A 21,698-nucleotide genomic window follows, 5' to 3' on the forward strand; every position below is an offset into this window, starting at 1 on the left:
CAGATGTGGAACCCCTCCTAAGTTCTAGTGGGAAAGCGGGTCAGAGGAAACCAGCTATCTGTAGAGATGGGGGAGCCCACACCCCGCATCTACAAACAAAAAGTATGAGTACTGATGCCTATCAAATGCTTATAGGACACTGGGAAGTGCTTTATAGGGATTTATTGCAATTAATCCATATGCCACCCCATGAAGTAGGCATTATTCCCACTTTTGGAGAAGAAACTGAGGCCAGAGAAGTGAAATGAATTTACCCAAGTTCCATAGCGTAGAATGGCAGCACTGGGATCAGAAGCTAGGGCTTTCTAACTGGAAAGTCCCCACTCTTACTACTTCTCTGTCCTGAGGAGAAGGATTTTCTGTCCTCAGACTCAGCAGAAGATAGGACAGGTGGCACGTAGGAGGCCCTGCAGCAGTCAGCCTGGAGGGGCTCAGAGCGCATCTCTAGCCAGACTGTGCCTCAATCTGGTTCTACCATCACCAGCTGTGTGACCTCGGTCGTGACTTAACCTCTCTGAACCCCAGTTTCCTTATTTTTATGCATACTTCAGTGCCTGCTATGTGCTGCCCGCTGTTTTAGGTGCTAGTGATACACTGGTGGACAGAAACTCATATTGTACGGAGGTGACAGATAATGAATAAGCACATAGACAGATGGGAAAACACTTAGAAATTTTGATGGGATCTATGAACGTAACAACAAGCTGCTAAGATAGAAGACACCTGGGAACTCCTCCTTTAGATAGAGTAGTCATGGAGGGTTTCTTGAGGGAGGTGACATGGTGAAAGCTGGATGATGAGAAGGAGCCACACCTGTGAAGCCCAGAGGGCGAGGAAATCATGCAAGGGGAGCAGGAAGGACAAAGGCCCTGAGGTGGAACGAGAGTGAGTGTCTGAGGATGTAGGAAAGCCACTGGAGAAGGAGAGTGCTTACCCTAAAGGATTGTTGGGATGACAAATCGAATGATGTATGCAAAACCCTTAGCCCAGTGACTGGCATATAGTAGAAGCACTGTCCCACTCCACCTCAGCCCCAGAACCAAACCCTGCTGGAAGCTGAAGGAGGGGTTGGCAGGCTGAAGAAGGGTCTTCCGTTTGCAGCAGACGGAGGGCTGCAGTGGGGTAGTCCTGTCTCTGGGAAGTGCAGGGGTCTTGTGCTTGGGGCTGGAGGGAGGCAGGGGCAGGGAGCCTCTGGATCGCTCAGCTGCTCCTCCTGAAAACCCAGACCTCTGGAGGTGAGATTCTGAATCTGCTCACTGTCCCCTGACTTCTGCCTCTCCCGCGTTTCCTCTTCTCTCTGGTCCTGGGAAGCCGGAGAACCTGTTGCTGGCCTCCAAGCTCAAGGGCGCTGCGGTGAAGCTGGCGGACTTTGGCCTGGCCATAGAGGTAGAGGGCGAGCAGCAGGCATGGTTTGGTGAGTGGGGGCAGGGGGTGGCAGGGGTGTTGGCGGCCAGCCTTGAGTTGACACATTGGCCTCTAGGAACCCTTTGCCCGAGCGGGGGCTGGTTGGAGGTGGCCAATGCCCCAGCCAGGACTCAGGGATCAGAGGGCCCCTTACCCAGTCTCTTTGTGTCAGTGATTGTCGCCCATCCTATCTTCCTGGGGTCCAGGCCTGGGACTTGGTTGTCATGAAAACAGTACATGACTTCTTCACATGCGCATCCAACACTGTCAGCTGGGGGCTTCCATGAGTTCCCCAGCAGCCTGGGTGCTAGATTATCATCTTGATTTTACAGATGAGGAATGGAGGCTAAGAAACTAAGAATAGGTGAAAGGAAATTAAAAGGGGTGGAGTCAGTTGACCCAGCATGCTCTTGAGATTTTGGCATAACTGAATCCTTTTGGCTATCTGGGAATACTTTTTAGTGAGCAGTGTTGGTCAGTGGTTAAGAGCTTGAGCTCTGGGTTCATATCCTGACTGTGCTATTTACAAGGTGTGTGACTTTGAGTGAGTCATTTCTCTGGGACTTCATTTCCTCGTCTGTAAAATGGGGATGATAAAAGTATGTTCTTTGGGACTGTGTGAAGATTAAACGAGATCAGGCATAGAGAGTTCTCAGTCTTGCTTAGCATACATACTCCTTAATAGGAACTATTCTCAAAATAACTTACCAAAACATTTTGGGTGTCCATTTTTTTTAAGTAGTTCTCCCAACAGTGCTGGGAGGTGTTTAGGATAGAAATCCCTAATCCCTTGTTTCACAGATGAGGAAACTGAGGCCCCAAAGGAAAAGGGACCTACTTAAGGGGCTTAGGGCAAAGTCAGTGTTAGGGATAGGCCTCCTGCCACCCTAGGACCAGATCCTGGATGGAATGGGGAGTGGGTGAGGGTTCAGCTCAGCCTGGAGCTGACAGGCTAGGACCTTTCACCTCGAGGATCACCAGCACTTGACTGGTGGGGGCTTCTGGGAGGGCCCTGAGGCAGGGCCCTGTGGGAAGGACCCTGGGATGGATCAGTGACTCGGCCATGAGGCTCTCAAGGCAGGTGGTGACAGTATACTCTGTCCTCATCCACCCTGGTCTAGAGGTGTTGCTGTCTTACCAGGTCAGGGCTTCCAGCTCTTGGCCAGCTCTGGGGGCAGGGGGTGTTTTCCCCATCTCCAGGGCAGCCTTATCCCTCTTCCAGCAGGATCTTGCTCCCGGTTACTTATGTGCCAACCTCTGTGTACGTGTCTGCCTGTCTGTGTGTCTGGGGAGTAGGGTTCGCAGGGACACCTGGATACCTATCCCCAGAAGTGCTGCGGAAGGACCCATACGGGAAGCCCGTGGACCTGTGGGCCTGTGGTGAGTCCTTCTGAAGGTCCCTCCGTCCCCCTGCCTGCCTGTCCTCTGGTGCCCTCTCTCTCCTTTCCCATCACTCTCCTCCATGTGCCCCCCATCCCTCCTACTTCTGGGGCTCAAGGTTCTCCTGGTCCTCTCCCCAGGGGTCATCCTGTATATCCTGCTGGTGGGGTACCCCCCGTTCTGGGATGAGGACCAGCATCGCCTGTACCAGCAGATCAAAGCTGGCGCCTATGATGTGAGTGGTGCTCCTGTTTCCAGCCTCCTTGCCAGCCCCTGGGCCCCGTCCAGTGAGAGTCAAGGCCCAGTGAGGCCAGAGACCCAAGGACGCCTCCCTCCTGCCCTCCTGCCACTCTCTAGCTATGGGGTGGGGGTGACCAGCAGGTGGAGCCTGAGGGCTGACTGGGGCCAGACAGTGAACTGGCCATGCCAGTGACTGGAGCATCTAAGTGATGGGGATTTAGTCCATGGGGCCCCAGAAGGCAGAATCAGCACAAAAGTAGGGTGAGATATAGAGGGGGCAGGCCCCAGAAGCCAGATTATCTCTCCACAGTTATATACACACAATTATATATTGTATGTATATAGATAGACAATAATAATAGCTAACACACATAGCAGTCTTCTAAATGCTTTCTATTATTATAATCTTCATACCAATCATGACATAGGTACCGTTATTACTGCTTTTTTACAGATAGGGAAGCTGAGGCACAGAGAAGTTAAATAACTGGCCAGACCACATAGCTAAGAAATGGTAGAGCTGGGATTTGAACCCAAGCAGTCTGGCTCTAGTGTCCATGCTTCTGCCTACCAAGTATATTGCTTTTCTACACAGCTGATATCTATTGAGCCATGTACCATTTTATATCATATTTAATCCTTACAACATCTCTAGGGGTAACTTGAGGGTCACATGTCCAAGGTGACTTGTCCAAGGTCACACAGCCCAGGAGGCAGAGCTGGGACTTGAACCCAACCTTCCAATTCTAAAGTCTGGGCTTTCACCACTGACCTGCTGCTCTCCAGATAAGGCACACGACCTCAGAAGAGCAGAGGGAGGCCTCCTTTTCCCTGGCTATTGCTCTGATCTGTCCTGGGGTCGGGGGACCTTGCCCCAACTCCTCCTGGTTGTGGATGCCCGCATGGACGGGCAGTAGGACCCCTGCCTGCTCCCCTGCCAGTCAGGGGCTGGGGGATCGCAGGGGTGGCCTGGGGTAGGCTGGGCAAACTTGGCCCCTCTGCCCCTTCCAGTTCCCATCGCCAGAATGGGACACCGTTACCCCGGAAGCCAAGGATCTGATCAATAAGATGCTGACCATCAACCCGTCCAAACGCATCACGGCCGCCGAGGCCCTCAAGCACCCCTGGATCTCGGTGAGCCTTCCTCAGCAAAGCCCCTCCTGAGGACCCCTCCAGACCTCAGGATCAAGGCCCTCACAGAGTCCTGGACCTGCCCGCTGCCCCTCAGGCCCAGCATGGGGCTGAGGGGGCTTAGTCCAAGAGACTGACCTTGCTGTGGTTCTCAGGTGGAGAGTGGCAGTGGGAGGCATTCTGAGTGGGCACCATGATTGGTGGGGGGAGCTATCGGCTTCAAATGTCTTGTGCCAGGATGTTTCTACCATCCCCTAGAACAGAGAATTGTTCTTTACAAGATACCCACCACATCCATAGGATATTCTGGGAGTGGGGGGACCTCGGGTGGGCCTGCCTTCCACTCACAGACCTCTCCCCCACTTCTTCCAGCACCGGTCCACCGTGGCCTCCTGCATGCACAGGCAGGAGACAGTGGACTGCCTGAAGAAGTTCAACGCCAGGAGAAAACTGAAGGTAACCACCGGTCCTCATCCTCCATGCCCACAGACAAGGGAATAGGTTGGCCTGGGTCTGCACAGAGGCTAAGAGGCCCTTTCACTAGTTCTTTCCTTCACTGACTCAACGAGCGTTATTGACCGCCGGCTGTCTGGGCTGGGCAGTGAGCGGTGGCGAGGACAGACCAGTGACCAGGACTTTACGGGGCAGTGGTGAGTGCTGTGACCGCCTGCCCTGAGGCTGTGGGGATCCATAGAGGGGCCAAAGAGGGGAACAGATCTGCATGGACTAGGGAAGGATCCCAGAAGCCTTTCTGGGCAAGTGGCATTTGATCTGAGATCCCGAAGGATAAGCAGGTATTAACAGTGTAAAGTCAGACGGGGCAGGTGTTCTAGACACAGAGAATAGCCTGTGCAGAAGTCTAGAAGCATGAGCTTGACCCCTTAGGGGGACAGCAAGTGTTTCAGTGGGGCAGGGAGAGGTTTCCAGGGATGATATGTGACCACGGTAGGTGTGAGAGACCGCAGCTGCCAACCGCTGGAAAGGAACGGCCAAGGGACTTGACAGGGGCTGTGCCCTGAGGAAGTCACAGTGTGCCCGAGGTGAGCCCCGAGCTGCCGGCCTCTCAGCAGGTCTCTGTGTTCTCAGGGCTGTGACAGGTCCTGTCCTAGAGCTTGCCGGGGGCCCTGTGAGCAGGTAGGAAGGATGACCGAGGGGCCCCCAGCTGGTTGGAACAGAGAAGCCACCAGTATGCTGAGTGACAGATGCTGAGGCCCTGGCTCCTTGAGAACTTCCTCACCAGCTGCCCCCAGGTGGCTCAGGGCAGGGACATGGGCCAAGGGGTGGTGGTGAGCATGATGCCAGGGGAGCTGAGTCTCACCCCCAGCCCCAAGTGGGAGCTGTCATAGATGTAGTCTCAAAATGTCAGAATCAGGGAGTCTTAAAATCATGGACCGCTGGACTCAGAGAATCTGAATTGGCCATTGGTCTCCAGCCCCCTTATTGATAGAGGAGGGTTTTTCCTCATAAATCCAAGGTTCTGAGTCCAGGAACTACAGAGAGGGGGATGAGCCAGTAATAGAGTGAGGAGCTTTGTGTCCAGGAAGAATATGGAGACAGAGAGAGCTGAGGGGTGCAGAGTCTAGTGTCCTTGGCCCAGCAGGAAACTTCCTTGGCCTTTAGGAACCTCCCCTGACAGGTGTCCCCGAGCACATCCACCAGCTCTGGCCAGGCCGGTGGGATCTATTAATATCTGCTCCTTGGATGGCCCTATCCCCTGAGCAGTGCCAGCTAAGGCCTAGCTCACCTCTGCCTCACCCTTCTCCCGGGAGGCGGGGATGGTCTTGGGGCTGTGGGGTGGAAGAAATGGAGGGCAAGGAGCTTCAGAAGGTTTTTGTGTCTGAATGGAGCCTCTTCCTCTCCTTCCCCACCCTCTCCCGTCTCTGTCTCTCCTCTCCCCTCACCTCTGGCCTCCTCTCCCCCAAACCGCCTTCTCTTCTCTGTTGCAGGGAGCCATCCTCACCACTATGCTGGCCACCAGGAACTTCTCTGGTAGGTGGTAGGACCTCGGATTCATCCTCATACAAGTCCTGCAGGAGGTGGGGGCATTGTCGGATGGGGTATCTGGGTGCCCTCAGGCCAGATGGGGGCTGTAGAGGACTCAGTGACTAAGGGCTTAGCTCACCTGATACCACCTGCAGAAGTGGTAAAGGTCAAAGGTCATCAAGCCAAGGACCCACTAGGAAGGGTTAGAAGTTAACCCTTACCTCCCCTACCTCACAGCAGTGCTGGGTTCTCAGGCTGGACCAGCTTGGGGGAGGCCTCCCATATGTCAGGGTCTAGGTGTGGGAGGGACTGAGCCAGGCCCAGGGAGAGCGGCATTCCTGTTCCCCACAGTTACCAAGCAGTTCCCATGCTTTCACTCATGTGGCCTTTGTGTCAAGGCGGTTGCCACCCCTGTTCTCTGAATGAGGAAGCAGAGGTTCAGGGAGGTCAACTCTGACACACCCTAGGTCACGCTGCTAAAGGGAGCTTTCAGGGCAGGTGTGACCAGTCCAGAGCACATGCCCTTACCAGGCTGAATCACCAAGGAGTCCAGGGTAGGAGCCTTTGGCCTTGGTCAAAGCCAGGCTGGTTAAGGCAGGGAAGACCCAGTGACCTGCGGCATGTGGCCCCAAAGAGAGAAGGGGAAGGGATTAGCATCAGGGCTTAGCAAGAAGCTCCCCTTGGCATGTGGGAGAGTGCCGTGGCCAGCGCCCGCCAGAGGCTTCTCCCTGGGGAGCCCAGGATGGCTGACGGGGCAGCTGAGCAGATATAGCAAAGCTCACCCGAGGGGCCCTCTGTCTGGGGCTGGTGCCGGGGCCGGCCAGGGAGGGCTGCTGTGGACAGCTGGCCAGCCCCACCACGAGGGCTCCGCTCTGGGGAGCTGCAGGCCTGGCTTCTCTGAGAGGGCCCACCTGCCCATTTAACCAGCTGGGAGAATGAGACCCAGGCCCAGGAGGGCCCTGGAACTTCAGATTTGGGCTTTCCCCACCACACAGAGCTGCCTTCCCATGCACTCCCCAGACAGGGATCCTGCAGTTCCTTAAACTGAAAGATGAGCCACCCAGGCAGTCAGAGTCTTTTTTTAACAACTGAAGGGCCCCTCGGGCACTCTAGTCCAGAGCTCACAAAATGGAGTGCATAAGTTATTCCCTCTCTCTCCATGTGCTTGAGGGGCCAGCGGGGTTTTAAAAAAATTTTTTTTTGGGAGGGGCAAGTGGTGGTCAAGAGTTTCCAGCATTTAAAAACCAGGAGATTTCATAGAAAATCTCCTGAAAATTAGAATGCGTGGCCTCTGGGGACCCTCAGTCCTGTCATAGTGGGCTGGAGTGAGAGGGGGCCCCCTTGGAGGTGTGAGGGGCAAGTCCTCCCCTTGCTTGCTGTGTATCCTGGTCTAGCCCACAAAGTACATGGAGGATGGAACAGCTATTCCTCTCGGCTTTGGGATCTAGAGGTACCCTGCCCCCCACTTGCTTTGCAAGGTGGAAACTTGGCAAGAGGGGAAAAATGCACGAGAGCCTGAGAGGGGTCATCCGTGGGAATGTGAGAATGACTGGGGGGCTGGACCAGCTATGAGTCCCATCTCTCCAAACCTCTGGGGCATCAACGTTCAGCACCACCCCTCCTCCCCAGCTTGCGCTCGTCTGGTGAAGGACTTAGCATGGCTACTGTTTACTGAGCATCTACTGCATACATGTCAAGTGCTGTGTCTCATTTAACTTAAAGCCATTTGCTTGAGATCTGAAGGTGCCAGAAGTCAGGCTGCACAGGGCTAGGCGTTCATGCCTTGTCCTGACGAAGGAAGGAAATGGGAAATGCCAGGTGAGGTCTCCTTGGGAGTCGTTGCTCTGCTTTTCCTGGCCGCTAGGGAGATGGCCAGCCCCAGCGCAGAGCTCTAGAGTTTGAGGATGGGGAGGCCTCTTCAGGGAATGGGTGCTCTAGCTGGGGTGGGTCCCAGAGGAGCAGGGAGTTGGAGGTGGGGGGGATCTACTTCTTATCACCGGCAAAATGCAGCTCGCAGCTGTCCAGAGTGAGTAGGCAGGGCTGACACATGACCTCCGCAGCAGCATGGGGCTAAAATTAGAGCCGGCCGGGGAGGGGAGGGAGCGTCCAGCCCTGGGCTGGGGAGCCGGGCCTCCGGGTTGGCCACCACCAGCACGAGTGGTGACCGGGATCTGGAGGGAATCCCCAGACTGAAAGCGCTCCCACGGTCTGGGGCACAGTGGGCACCTCCTCAACCCATGGAGCCAGAGGGTCACGCCTGACACTGCTGAGAACCGGGGGGAGCCCAGGCCCACCCCTACGCGGTGGGCCACCGGCAGTCCCCAGGCCACCCAGCAAGGAAGAAGAGCAAGAGGAGGAGGTCTCCTCACGCAGCTGCTGCGGCTCTGTGTCCTCTGCGGCCTGTGGATGTTGCTCTTCCTCGCGCTGTGGGCCCTGGTGCCCTGCCTGGTGTTGATAACCCTCTACTTTTTCTCCTCTGCAGGCGGGAAGAGTGGAGGAAACAAGAAGAACGATGGTGTGAAGGTAAGCCCCAGCCAGCCCAGCAGGGCCTGCCTCCGGCTTGCAGGGCCCGGCTTGCAGGGCTGGGGTGAGAGCCAGGCTTGCCGACAGGGTTCTGGGCAGATGCGCTCACCCATGCAGCCTGGGGTCCCCAGACCCAGAGACCTGGGCTTCGGTGCCCACCCTTCCATCAGCATGGATGGGGGCAAGTGGGGGAAGGGAGGGTTGAAAGAGGGTGGGAGAGGCAGGTGGCTTGGGGTTGGGGTGGGCATAAGGGTCAATTAAAGGAGATTTCTGTGATTCTGGAGGACTGGTGAGTGAGAGGTCACAAAGAAGGGACAGAGATGTCATGAGGGGTGACCTCCTCCTTCCCAACTGTGGGCTGGCTGGAATGGGCCCCTGACCCAATGCATGCCCCAGTCCAACCTACAGAGCCTGCAGGGGATGGACAGCCAGTCCTCTCGGCTTTGACATCCAGAGGTACCCACCCCCCTCAAGGCCTGCCGGTTCAGTGCTAAGAATCCCCTCCTCCCATCCCCCTACCCCACCCCACCCCCAACCCAGGCCTGCCCAGTCCCCACCCCTGATGCCCGAGCTGCTTCCCTCCACACCCCACTGACCCATCCCTCCCTCCTCTCTCTTTTCCCTCTGCTCTCTGGGGCCTGGTCCCCTGCTCTCTGCAGCTCCCTCCTCCCCTGCCACTGGCTTGCCTTGTGGGTTCTCCTCTCTTGAGACCCTGCCTTTTTCTGGGCTCAGAGCCCTGCCTGGCCAAGGGCCCCAGGGCTGGTCTATGCCCAGAACACTGGAAGGTGTGGGATGCTGTCCAAACACAGCCACCCAGGTGGTCTGGTGGCTTCATGGCTTGGTTCATAGTGGCATGTAGAGTCTCAGGCCCCTGGCTTTGATCTGCCAGGGGTTGCATGGAGGGGACTGGGCTGTTTGCCTGAAGCCAGGATATGGACCTTCTCTCTGCTCTTAGCCCTCTGAAGGCTTGAGTCTCCCCATAAGTACAGTGGGGAAGCAGGGCGATGTGAACTCCATGATTTCCAAGATTTCAGCTTTAAAAACAAGCAAAAAATCATTTTCTCTTCTCATCTTGGGTGCTTGAGGAATATGTAATTATTTGGTTATCAGTCAAAGCCCATGATTTTCAAATGGAACTCCTTGGAGCCCAAAGCTTCTTGGGAGGCACCTCTGGCAGCAGCTGGAGAGGGACTGAAAAGTGGGAGGCTGAGCAGAGAGGCGGAGGCTTCCTCACCTACTTCAGCCAGAACAGCTCCACGGACCAGCCGTCACAGTGGTTGAGAGAGCCTGGGTGAGCTTAGGGCCCATTATTTGAATCTCTTGAGTCTGTCTTTCTTTGTTCAAGCAACGGGTAGAAAGGGTCTCCCACCTCCCAGAGCTGTTTGTGAGGATGTACTGAGACACTGTGTTTTGAGGACTTAGCACAGTCCTGGCCTGTGAAACCCGCTCATGAGAGGCTAGTCAGTGGTATTATCTTTTCTGCTCTATGTGTTGGACTTTTGGGTAAGGTTTCTTCTGAAGTGTGCTCAAAAAAATATTTGGAAACCACAGATCTAAAGCCAGCCTAATTTAGAAAGTTGACACGCATCCATCCCAGATGCTGTAATGGAATCCAGGATTGAGTTTTGGCTTACCTGCTGTTTGGGGTTACCCACGAGTCACCCCCTCCTCTCCCAATTTGAAAGGGTGATGGAGGGCTGTGCAGTGTGGGTGGGGGGCAGGCACGGAGCAGCCGGGGCTCAATCTGGCCCTTGTGTGTAGACACTGGGGGTGCTGGGTGCCATGGGAAAAATCCTATTTGGGGGATATGGGGCAGAGGCCACAGGTGATGGTGGGCTGAGGCCCATGTAGGAGGAGGAGGAGGAGGAGGAGGAGGGGCCCAGGCAGGGCTGCCGAGGTCTGCTTGGTACTCGGGTGTAACTCTGGCAAACTCTTGGTCAGGGCCTCCCTCAGGCCAGGTGGTGGAATGGAGCTGTAGTCTGGCTCCTCTCCGGTTGTGGCAGGAGGCGGAGGCTGTCTGAGGGCAAGGACATCCTATAGCATGGCAGGGCTCTGGTTGGTCAACGCAGGACCTTCCAGTGGGCACAGCTGAAGAGCATGCCTCTGCTCCCTGTAGTGCAGGACAGAATCCGGGTGACTTTTCAGGGTGGCCTGGATGTGGAGGAAGAGACACACAAAGGTTGTTCCTGGCCCGACCCTTTCTCTGCAGCTCAGCCTTCTCCCCCTGCTTGGGATGAAGGAGGGGGAATGTCTAGTAGGAAGATAAGAGTGACCCAAGGGGCTTGGCCCAGGATCTGGCTTACAAGATGTTGTTTTCGGAGGTCCATTCATGTTTTTACTCTGACTGAAACCGGACCTCAAGTCAAGAAGCCAGGGTTGTGAGCCTGGGCCCCACTGTTCCCTCCCTTGGGGCTCCGGGTCATCAGTTCCATCATCTGTGCAAAAAGAGAAGAGCTGTTTTCGGGGAGCTGGTGAGGGTCTCCCACCGGGGCGGGCCTGGTGGAGCCACACCATGATGCTGTCTGGTAATCAACATGTGCTCAGCCAAAGTGGGGAATACACAATTCCTCTTCCAACTCGGTCCCTAGAGACAAACCACTGATTCCACCATGAGCTTGGTTGAAGAAGCACTGATTGGTTCCAGCGCTGGAGGAAAAACTGGCTGGTTCAAGATATGACACAATACAGTACTTCATAGGCTTTTAAGGGCTTTTCAAGGCTAATTTTGACCATCGTCCATTTCTACCATCCTTGCCAACCTTAGAACAAGCTTCTCCATGTGGTTCTAAGAGATGTGACTCTACTTCTGGTGACAGCCCACTTTTGAAATGAAACTAACATGCTGGTTGGTGTGGGGTTATTATTAGCTTCATCATCATCTTTATGATTCAGGAAAATTGAGTCTTTCCATTACCAAGAAGCAATGCCCTCCCGTCCCAGCCACTACTGGGCCACTACTTCCATGAAGAGGGGCTGCTGCTCTCACCCCTCAACCCCACTCACTGCCCCGTTGGTGTCCCATCCGTGCGTCATGACCCCACCCCTCCATGTCCCATCCTGTCACTGTATGTCCGAATCTGATGCAGTCTCTGCTCTGTGTTTCCTCCTCGTGTCCCGCCTGGAACCTCCTGGCCCCCACGCCACTCTCGGGTTTCTGCCGACAGCCGAGCTGTGTGGGCCTGTCCCGTCCAACACGCACTGTGCCTGGCCCGGCTCCAGCCAGGAGTGAAGCCGACACTAGGAGGAAAGGAGAGGGGAGGAGATGAGAGGGGAGGGGAGGAGGTACTGGCTGCTGGCTGCGGAAGTCACACCGCCCGGGCCAGCTGGGGCAGGGGCAGGGGCTGTGAGCACTGACACTGGAAAAGCCCAGTGAGCCACCCTGGCTGCCTCTGCAGAGGCCCTCGGTGGAGAGGAAAGGATCTCAGGCTCCTGGACCTTGGAGTCAGAAAGCCCAGAATTAGACCCGAGGACCCTCAGAGAATACCCAGTGCCTCCCCTGGCAAAGGCCTACCTGAAGAGCATCTCAAGTCTCCCTGCTGGTCCCCACACAGAGCAGCTCAGGGAGGAGCCTCCTGGCCTTTCAGATGTAAGTGCTTCCAGGATGAGCCATGAGGAGCCATCAGGCTGTGAGTACCTGAAGACCTAGACAGGGCAGAGGGCCTGCATCAGGGGTTCCAGCTTCTTCATTGCTAGTAGCTATCTGAGCCACCTTGAGCTCCAGTTTCCCACCTGTGCGATGCAAGTGTCAGTCTTGACCTGCAACCTCCTATGAGTGTGAGTCTTTAAGACTCCAAGTTTAGAACTGAAAGAAGAAGAAGAAAAGTTACATGCTCCTTTTTCCTTCCCTTGAGTCCCACAGGTCACATGACAAATCCCTGCAAAGTTAGAATAGGCTGAAGGGAGGACCCTCAGGATTTTTGAGGGCACTTAGGGGACTGGTTCCCACTCCTGTCTCTGCTTTGGAATCACCTGGGAATATCATTTAAAATAAATATGACCAGGCTCTGATGCAGACCTAGTTATCAAACTCCTGAGAGGGGGCCCAGTTATGTATATTTTGGACAAGTTTCTGAGTGAGTATGACACTCAACCAAATAAGGAGTGGGGTCCTTTCAGCAGAGAAACAGGGAGAGCCTGGGAGGAGACACTGAGCCTCGTCTCCAGACCCGAGCATCCTTTTGTCCCTCAAGAGCTTTGGATTCTGGAGGTCTTGGGCAGCTAGTATCTGAGACCCAGGATTTGTCTCCACATCCCAGTTTGGCGTAAGGGGAGCCGTGGTCCAGAAGAGGCTTGGCCTGGAGCTTGGTGGCTGGGTTGTTGAAACCCAGGCAGCTGCACGTAAGGCCCCAGAACTCCAGGCTGGAGAGGACTGTCCCTGCCGGGTCAGCTGCTGCTGGTGGCCCTGACCTTGTCCCAACACTGGCTGGCCAGGGGCCACAGAGGATGACCCCGAGGCCCATCCTCCTTCCAACCCTCCCCTGTCGTTCGTTCCTCTGCTCCCTGCCGTTTTCACGCTGTGTCTTTTCCTGTCCCATCTCTTCTCCTTGTTTTTCCAGAAAAGAAAGTCCAGTTCCAGCGTTCAGTTAATGGTGAGTGTCTGCCGTCTCCCAAACGCCGGTAAATCCTGGGCCTCGAACCCTCGCTCCTGCCTCCCTCCTGCAGGCTGCAATGGGAACCCGGGGCGGGGAGAGGGGGCTCAGGGCGTGCTTGGTACGTGTGCCTCGTGTGACAATATGTGTGTTGTGTGTGCGTGTTGTTAGTGTGTTTCTGTTGACACCTCCAACTCCATGGCCCAGGCCAGCAGCCTGACAGCAGACCTGGGAACTCCCTTGGAAGCAAAGGTTGATTTGAACCCCATCCCACATCCAGCCCGTGGCTTCTCGCTTCTCCCCACCCTGGCTCTGGGAACTCAGCTCAGGGCTCGGTTTGTGCCAGTTGTGGCCGCTGGGGGGCTTGGTTTGGCCAAAGCCGTGGAGGCCCTTGTTGAGCTTCTGCGAGGCAGCCCAGGGCCTGCCGGTGGCAGAGGAGCCACCAGCTGCTGCCTCTGTCTAGGGGTTCCTGTGGTGGCATGGTGGCCCACGCCCCTCCTCTTCTGACTCCATTGCTGTCTCTCCCTCAGTTGTGTGGTTTTTCTCCCCCTGAAAAGCCCAGGCTCTCTCACACTGGGCCTCCCCCCCTCTCTCTTCCTCCCCTGCCAGTGTGTGTACTCCTTCCCCATCCTGTGGCCACCATGTGCCTCTCTGCCCTCCGCACCCCCTCTCTGCTCCCTCCAGCAGACAGGGCTCGGGACAGCCCACCCCCACCGCCCCACCCAGCCCTCCCAGAAAGGCCAGGGCTCTCGCGCATCCACCCCTTTCCTTCTCACCCCGCTCCCCGCCACCAGCCGCCTGCTGAGTTGGGCCCGTCCCCTCCTTAGGCTCGGAAGGCTGATGGGATTTTTCAGTGCAGCATCTGGACGGCAGAGCCGATGAGGCTTACGGAAACGGGGCCGCAGCATCGGGCAGCTGGGGCAGCCCCCAGCTGACCCCACCTCTTTCTGCTTAGCAAGTGGGCCTCACCACCTCCCATCTTCTCTTTGGCAGGAATCTTCAGAGAGCACCAATACCACCATTGAGGATGAAGACACCAAAGGTAGGAGGGGTCTTGCCTTCAGCATCAGGGCTCCCAGGCCTCCTGGTGGGCCCCCTTCACTGACAGTCTCCTGCCTGGAGGGGCCCCTAGGCCAACTTTGTGTCCCATTTCTCTATAGAGAGCCTTACTTTGCTCCCTATAGGCTGGGTACATCGTGGGGCAGCGTTTCCCCGTATGGCGTGCCTGGCCCACTAGTGGCATCTGGATGGACTTCTCTTATGGCAGCAGTTATGTGTTGACTTTAACATGTATTAAATTAATTCAACATGAAAAAAATTAACATAGTCAAGTCATAAATGTAGTAGTATACATTTTCCTTTAAGTGTTTTTGAAATTTTTTATAAAGATGAGTTGATTTTAAAAACTTGAAGTAAAGGAAGGGAAAGCAGAAATGTAGAAAGTTCAACAAACTGGAATATGGAAAACACTGCTTAAGACCAACCCAAGGACTTCTCTGGTGGTCCAGTGGTTAGGACCCTGCACTTCCAGTGCAGGGGGCACAGGTTCAATCTCTGGTTGGGGAAGTTCCGCATACTACTTCAGCATGGCCAGAGAAAAAAAAAAAAAGACCAACCTAAAATGCAGGGGCTATTGTAGCCAGTGACTAATAGTCTTCACCAGCACTCAGATGGAAGGGGGAGCAAGACCCCAGATAAATGTGATTTGATAGTAAGAGAGGAAATAATAGAATGGCAACAGGAATAATGGCTGTCTTTTATGGGGCACTTGCTGTGGGCTAGACATGTTTCAAATGCTTGATATTCAACCTAGGCTTTACAACAAGCCTAGGAAGTAGGTACTGTGATTAACCCCATTCAACAGTCCAGAACCTGAGGGGTTGAGTAAATTTGCCCAAAGTCCCAGAGGTCATTAAGGGTACAGTTAGGATATGAACCCAGGCAGTGCACCTCCAGGGCCTGGCCTGTAACCTTGGCTGGGGAGGCCTTGCTGGGTGGAAAGTGTGCTTGGAGCTTAGAGGAGGGAGGGTGCGTGCTGACATCTGCACCAAGTCCTTGGATGAGTTAGTGCTGGCCTGCTCTTCTGCCTGTACCTGGCCCTCCTTATTGCCCCGGGACAGGGAGACCCAGCAAGGCTGGGGGTCCTCACACTCGGGCATGTGGCCAAGATGCCTGGGGAGTCTCTGAGATCTAGAAAAACAGCACTGACCTGGAGAGACCACAGTGGTGCCAGTCGAGATATTTTCAATTTAGAAGACTTGCTTCTAAAAGAATACGGTCATGAGGAAAAGAGTGTTTTCTTATGGAATACATATTCTGCACCGTTGCCAGTCAGGCTGATTTAAGGCAGTTTTGACACGCTGAACACTGTGACTGCCTCCTGACTCTACCAGGATGTTTGGAAGAGTGGTCCCACCCTGTGTGTATCCGACTCTGGTCATTCCCAGCTGGGAGTGGGGTGGGGTGGGGGGCGGTCACTCCATCACCATTGCCTGGTGCCAGAGCAAATCAAGCTTCTACCATGGCACTCGGGACAGCCTTCAGAATGCATTATCTTGAAGAATTCTTTGGGATCAGGCCAGCATTCTCAGCCCCTCGAGCATTTATAACCATATTCCTGGCCCTGCTCGTGTGGATCCTGATTCCATAGGTTTGTGGTGGGGCAATAGAGGGTGTGTCTGAGACACTGGCTGTATTTGAGGCTCCCTGTCCCAGTGGTAAGAGTTGAGTGCTGGGTGTTTTGAGGAGACTGGTTCTGGCCTCATAATCCTGGTCTCAGAGCAGACAGGGTCTGTGGAGGCAAATGAGCTCTGTGATTGTTCACTGGAGTCTATTTGCTGGGTGACTTTAGGCAACTTACTAAACTTCTCTGAGCCCCTGTTTCCTTAACTATAAAGAGATGATGATAACAGTACCAAGCTCAGAGGACTGCTGTGCAAATGAAACAAGAGGCTGTGTCTAAAGTGCTTACACGGTGCTTGGCATATGGTCACTGTTTAATAAATCTTAATTTCTTTTCTTTCAAACTGGAGCTTATGGTTGAATGACTGGAAGCCATACAGTATTTTCCTGGAGCACCGGTTTTACTCAAAGATTACTTTAAGATAAATATTTATATGTTAAACAGACAGAGAAATGTTTGAAATAGAATGTAAAGTTTGTGTGCACTATTAATGTAATGTGCAATGTGCAACGTGACCCGTTAAAGACATTTTCCACCTGGAGTAACGGCTCTGGGTTGTATCCCTAAGGCCTGACATTTACAATCATTATCTTCTGCTTTAGAGCTATCAGGATGGGAACATTTGTGAAGTCTTGAATTTTAGTTCATTTGGGTCCCTTTTAAAGAGGGGAGGAATAAGTTGCCCTGGTGGTCCAGTGGTTAAGACTCCGCACTTCCACTGCTGGGGGCATAGGTTTGATCTCTGGTTGGGGAACTAAGATCTCACATGCCTATAGCACGGCCAAAATTAAATAAATAAAATAAAAAGAGGGAGGCTGAAGCCCAGAGAAGAGAAAAGGCATGTCAGTGTTATTAATGGTAGGACTTGGAGCCCATTCCCTGCCTCAGTTTCCATACATGTAAAGGGCCATGTCTGCTGGAAGAGATGCTGGCCCATCCAGGAGCTTCTCCCACTGTTTGGCAGGAGAGAGGAGCCCTGAACCTCCCCCAGGTTCTTCAGGCCTCAGAGAAAATTTCCAGAGAACCATTTTCTGGTGTTAATTTGTTAAGTCTTCTTACTAAGTGAGAATAGCAGCTGGTAGGGTGGATTCTAACCTAACATTAAAGTTAATTAGAAATGTCATCCTCCAGGGAACATTTCCCCCAGAGCAAAGAAGGGGACATGAATATTTCAGAGCCCCTCAGGCTGATACACAGGCCTCTCCCTCTCCGAGCTGCACTGGGCTCTGCCAGGCTTCCTCCCCACCGCCCTTCTCCTGGCCAGCTCCTTGAAAACTCCGTTTCTTTTCCAAAGAGCTGCCTCCAAATCTGGGCAGAGACATTCTGGGAAATATTAGCTGGGAATGCTGATCTCATCTCACCCGCTGCATGCTGTGTGACCTTGAGAGAGTGTCTTAACCTCTCTGGGGCTTCAGCTTCCCCAGCTATGAGGGAACACTCTTGGTTGTCTGGGTGAATGCCTAGAAGATTAAAAATGCCAGAGTTGCTACTGAGCAGATGCTGGATGAATCTTTCATAGAGCAGTGGGTCTGCTGAGGGCATGGGAGGGGCTCAGAACAAGAGTGAAATTCTCCAGATCTAAGGAGCACCAGAGCCCCAGATCTTTGGTCCCAGAGAGTGAAGTGAGGGAGATTCCTGCCTGCCAGGCTTTAACCGTTGGCAAACTTGGTGTCCTATGTGGGTGAAGGCCAAGTTAGGCATTTGGGCTAACGTGTCTCGGGCTACATTAATAGAGGTATAGTGTACAGAAATGGGGAGGGGATAAAGAGTGCTACCCTAGGCCTTAGATTCTGCAATATTCAAGCTACATCTAGGACTGTGTGCTCATACTCACAGAAGCATCTAACAGCTTAAGTACCCCAGAAGAGTAGATAGCCAGCTTGAGTGAGATCCTGCAAATCACATGCTGGAAGCTTTCAGCCCTGAGAAGAAAAGGCTGGTAGGTGGAAGGCATAAAGTCTGGGATATCAGGTGCACAGTGCAGGGCCCCAGTAACTAAGGGGCTTCTAGGGGGAAATTTCAACTTAAAAGAAGGACATGGGTGCAAATGGAAGAAACTCTCCAGCAGTGTGGTGGCCTCTCAGGCAGGCTGCAAGCCCCAAAGCTTCAACCAAAACTGAAGCATCATGTATCAGGCTGCTGGGAAGCGTCCCGGCCTGGCTAGAGGCTGTCCTCAGGGGGAACTTCCAATTCAGAGCTTTCCACTGGGGATAATCACAGCTCTCAGTTATGGAGCGCCGGGCACTGCTCTCAAGGCTTTACATAATGCATCATTATTTACATAAATGACTTGATATAAAGGGCTTGGAACAGTAGCTGGTTCTGAGTGAGGACCATATGTGTGTTAGTTATTTTTGTTGATATATTCTTAACTCAACCCTCAGAACCACCCTATGAGGTAAGTACTATTAGTAGCTCCATTATACATATGGGAAACTGAGGCAGGGGGAAATAGCTTGCCCAAGGGCACACAGTTATTGAGTAGTAGAGCTGGGGTCTGGCTGCAGAATCCATGCCCGTGACTGCTTGGCTAGTCTTTCTGACATGCTGGGGAGAAGCAGCCCACAGGAGACAGGGTGTTAAGCAGAAGCTCATGGAGTGTCAAGCGGGAAGGGTACGTAAAGCCATGCGAACAAGACAGGGGGAGGGGCTCAGGCCCCAGGGCCCGCCAGGAGCCTGAGAATTTGCCCTGGGTGGTCACCATGATTCCACATGGGAGCAGCTGGAATGAGGTATCTCCTGATAGAGGTGCATTTCTCTCCATCCTCAGTCTCTAGCTTGACCAGGAGACTGGGTTGTTGGGCTCCAAGGGACAGAGGCCACTAGGCAACTTGGGCAGTTCCAGGGAACAGGGCAAAGACAGCAGCCCCAGACCCTGATTTGGTTTATCCACTCATGCATTCATGCTGCCTATCTCAGTGCCAGGCAAGACCCCAGGGTCACCCGGCAGAGCTCATGGTCTAAGACACTTATTCCCAGTCCTGGTGATTCTTAGCAGAGCCAGGAGATAAAGACTGTGTGGCTCACTGTGGTGGCTGACACTGGAGATGGTAACTTCCAAGATGGTTACATCTACTGAGCGCTTACCACGTGCCAAGAGCTCTGCTGGGCATCGGGCCCTGCCCTGAGCGGCACATGGCGGGGCAGAGATGGTGATGATGGCTTTGTTGCTGCGCAGACACCGGAGCAGACCATTTCACCTGTCGCCTCCAGTGTGGCTGGAGCTCATCTCTGAATGGGGAATGAGCAGCATAGGAAGCTGTGCTGGGAGGCTTCAAGCTCTAAGGCTTGAGCACTAGCACGCTCCCTCGCTCTGCAATGAATGTCTGCAGAGCCAGGCCTACTCCAGGGGCCAGTGAACCTTTGCAGTGCTCATATTAAATATTTGAGTTGGGGAAGAGACAGCCCATGGGCACAACGTGACAGGGAATGTGTTGGAGCTCCCGGGTTCTGGGAAAGGCCCTGCGCTGGGAGCCAGACAGCACACCCGGGATGTTCTGTGTCCTTGGGCAGGCCACACCTCTTACCAGGCTTCTGTTTCCCCAATAGCTGGATAAGGAGGCTGAGTCTCTGGTCTCCAAGGTTCTTGCAGCTTGGGTGCTCTGTGATTTTGTGTGCTTTGGGCCTGAGGTGAGCTCCCCAGTGTGAGGTGGGGCAGGGTGGCCCCTGCAGTTGGTAAGGAAAAGGGCAGGCAGGGTCAAGGGCTCTGACAGGAGCAGTCTCCTTCCCACGCTCCCAGCCTGAGAGATGGGCAGTATGTCCACCCGTCTCACGTAAGGTTGCTCTGGCCAGCCAGCTCACTGACCAGGTTTGAGGCCAAGCTTGAGCCTGGGGAAGAAGGGGAGGCCCCAAGAAACTGAGTGAGGCTTCTGGGAGGACCGCCCTGCTGGGAGCCAGGACATTTGACTTCCAGTTCCTTCATTGCCGAGGCTTGGTCTCTTCATGTATCAAATGCGAGGAAACTGGCCTTGGCTCCCCCTACCCCCAGGCCATGAGGAGCAGATGCAACAGTGCATGTGGGAGGATATAGGAAGTGGTACTTATGGTGTGTACCTTTTATGCGCCAGGCTCTGGTCCAAGTGCCTTGGGCACATCATCTCATCCCATAGTCATAACAACTCTGGGATGAGGGCATTATTGTCTCCATATGATGGATGAGAAAACAACTTTGTGGCCCATGGCTACACAGCTAATAAGGACCCAGGCTGGGATTTAGATGAAGGTTGTCTGATACTGAAGCCCAGGTTCATTACACCACTTGTTCAGCACTGAATGTATGAGAGGTGATAGCATCCTGATTTTACAGATGGGAAAGCTAGGGCACAGAACATCACACACCTAATAAGAAGATTGATATCTAATCCTCTACCAGAAAGCAGCTGTTTGTGGTGTTTCAGTGGCAGACAGGGGAGGCCAGGTATCAGTAACTGGGATTCATTATGCCTGGAAAGTTCTGGAAAGCTCAGTGCCTGATTCTTGTAGGTATGCAAATGGAATAAAAACTCACCCAGACCTAAGGGATAAATAAGCCCTAAGCCCTTCCTTAGTGGCCCCAGTTTGGACCACAGGGGAACCTCTGTTTTTTGGCTGCTGGTGGTGATCATCAAGGTAACCTTGCTTGGATTCAGGTGGCAAAACAAGGTGATGGAGAAGTGTATTTTGGAGTCAAGATGTGGGTTCAAATCAGACCTAGATCCAGAACCATGCTTGCTCTCTGGAAACAGAGGCTGCCAACTAAGACACAGGCTCTACCCTTTGTGGTTGAGGGGAATTTCACACCCTTCCACCCTTCTGGGCCTGTTTCTTCTTCCATGAAATGGGAGTGATGACGCCCAGGGACAGTGTGGGGACAACCGAGACAATGTGAGGCCCTCAGGGCAGGGGCTGGCGCGTGCGGAGGGCTCAGGATGCGGGGGCTGGCGCCACATCTCCATCACGATCACTGTTATTTCCCTGTGTCCCCTCCTGCCTTACAGTGCGGAAACAAGAAATCATAAAAGTGACAGAGCAGCTGATTGAAGCCATAAGCAATGGAGATTTTGAGTCCTACACGTGAGTTGGCTGGGTGCATCCTGCATGTCCTGCCTGAATCAAGGGGCGCTGATGGCTAACGTTGGGGGGTCTTTGTCTCTGACCCTCATTCACTCACACTGCATGTGCCATGAATCAGGCTGAACTCATTAAGTCTGGTGTGCCTTCAGACTTTATGCTTTCATAATGAAGCTTTTTGCTCACAGTACTTGTCTATATCTCAGTCCTGCTCCTCTGCCTGCTCCTATCTTGTTGTTTAGGAAGAATTCCAACAAAACTCTTTTCCTTCCCCAAGGAAAGAGGGGGTGGCTTCCACTGCAACATGGGCCTCCTCAGGCGATAAGCTGGGAAGGAGGGGAGGGAGGCAGGCCCTTCCTCAGTCCTGCTATGTGGGCCTTGGCCGCACTGGACTTCCTCTGACCTCAGATGAGCAGGAGCAGGCAGGAAACCAAACTTCAGTGAGCACACGGGGAGCAAAAGAACTGCAAAAAGCAATTCTGAGCCATCCAGGGATAAGGCAGAGTGCACAAAAATAGCATGATATGAAACAAATGATATGAGACATTCCCTACACACCTGGGCCAGCCCTTGAAGTGACCAGTGTACAAAGACTGGGCTGGAGCGCCCCCTGGTGGCCATCTTCAGCCTTGCTGGTCGAGGCCAGCAAGGACCTCAGTGGGCCCCCAGAGAGCCAGGATTCTGGGCTGAGGCCTCAACGTCTTGGCCAGGGCTGA

General features: G+C 53.9%; 1 protein-coding gene across 2 annotated transcripts in view; it reads left to right on the top strand.

Annotated features, from left to right (window-relative positions):
* CAMK2A (calcium/calmodulin dependent protein kinase II alpha) overlaps window positions 1-21,698 on the top strand; it is a 64,257-nt gene that overhangs the window by 32,870 nt on the left and 9,689 nt on the right. The window contains exons 7-16 of one of the 2 annotated variants that reach the window (XM_043464972.1): window positions 1,312-1,414; window positions 2,701-2,784; window positions 2,925-3,019; window positions 4,036-4,158; window positions 4,528-4,611; window positions 6,102-6,144; window positions 8,621-8,661; window positions 13,218-13,250; window positions 14,244-14,292; window positions 20,910-20,985. In XM_043464972.1, coding sequence (XP_043320907.1) covers window positions 1,312-1,414; window positions 2,701-2,784; window positions 2,925-3,019; window positions 4,036-4,158; window positions 4,528-4,611; window positions 6,102-6,144; window positions 8,621-8,661; window positions 13,218-13,250; window positions 14,244-14,292; window positions 20,910-20,985 — 731 coding nt within the window. The remainder of the gene's footprint in view (window positions 1-1,311; window positions 1,415-2,700; window positions 2,785-2,924; window positions 3,020-4,035; window positions 4,159-4,527; window positions 4,612-6,101; window positions 6,145-8,620; window positions 8,662-13,217; window positions 13,251-14,243; window positions 14,293-20,909; window positions 20,986-21,698) is intronic. The other variant, XM_043464973.1, reaches the window with a different exon arrangement.

This window comes from Cervus canadensis, chromosome 4, assembly GCF_019320065.1.
Source record: "Cervus canadensis isolate Bull #8, Minnesota chromosome 4, ASM1932006v1, whole genome shotgun sequence".
Lineage (NCBI taxonomy): Eukaryota > Metazoa > Chordata > Mammalia > Artiodactyla > Cervidae > Cervus > Cervus canadensis.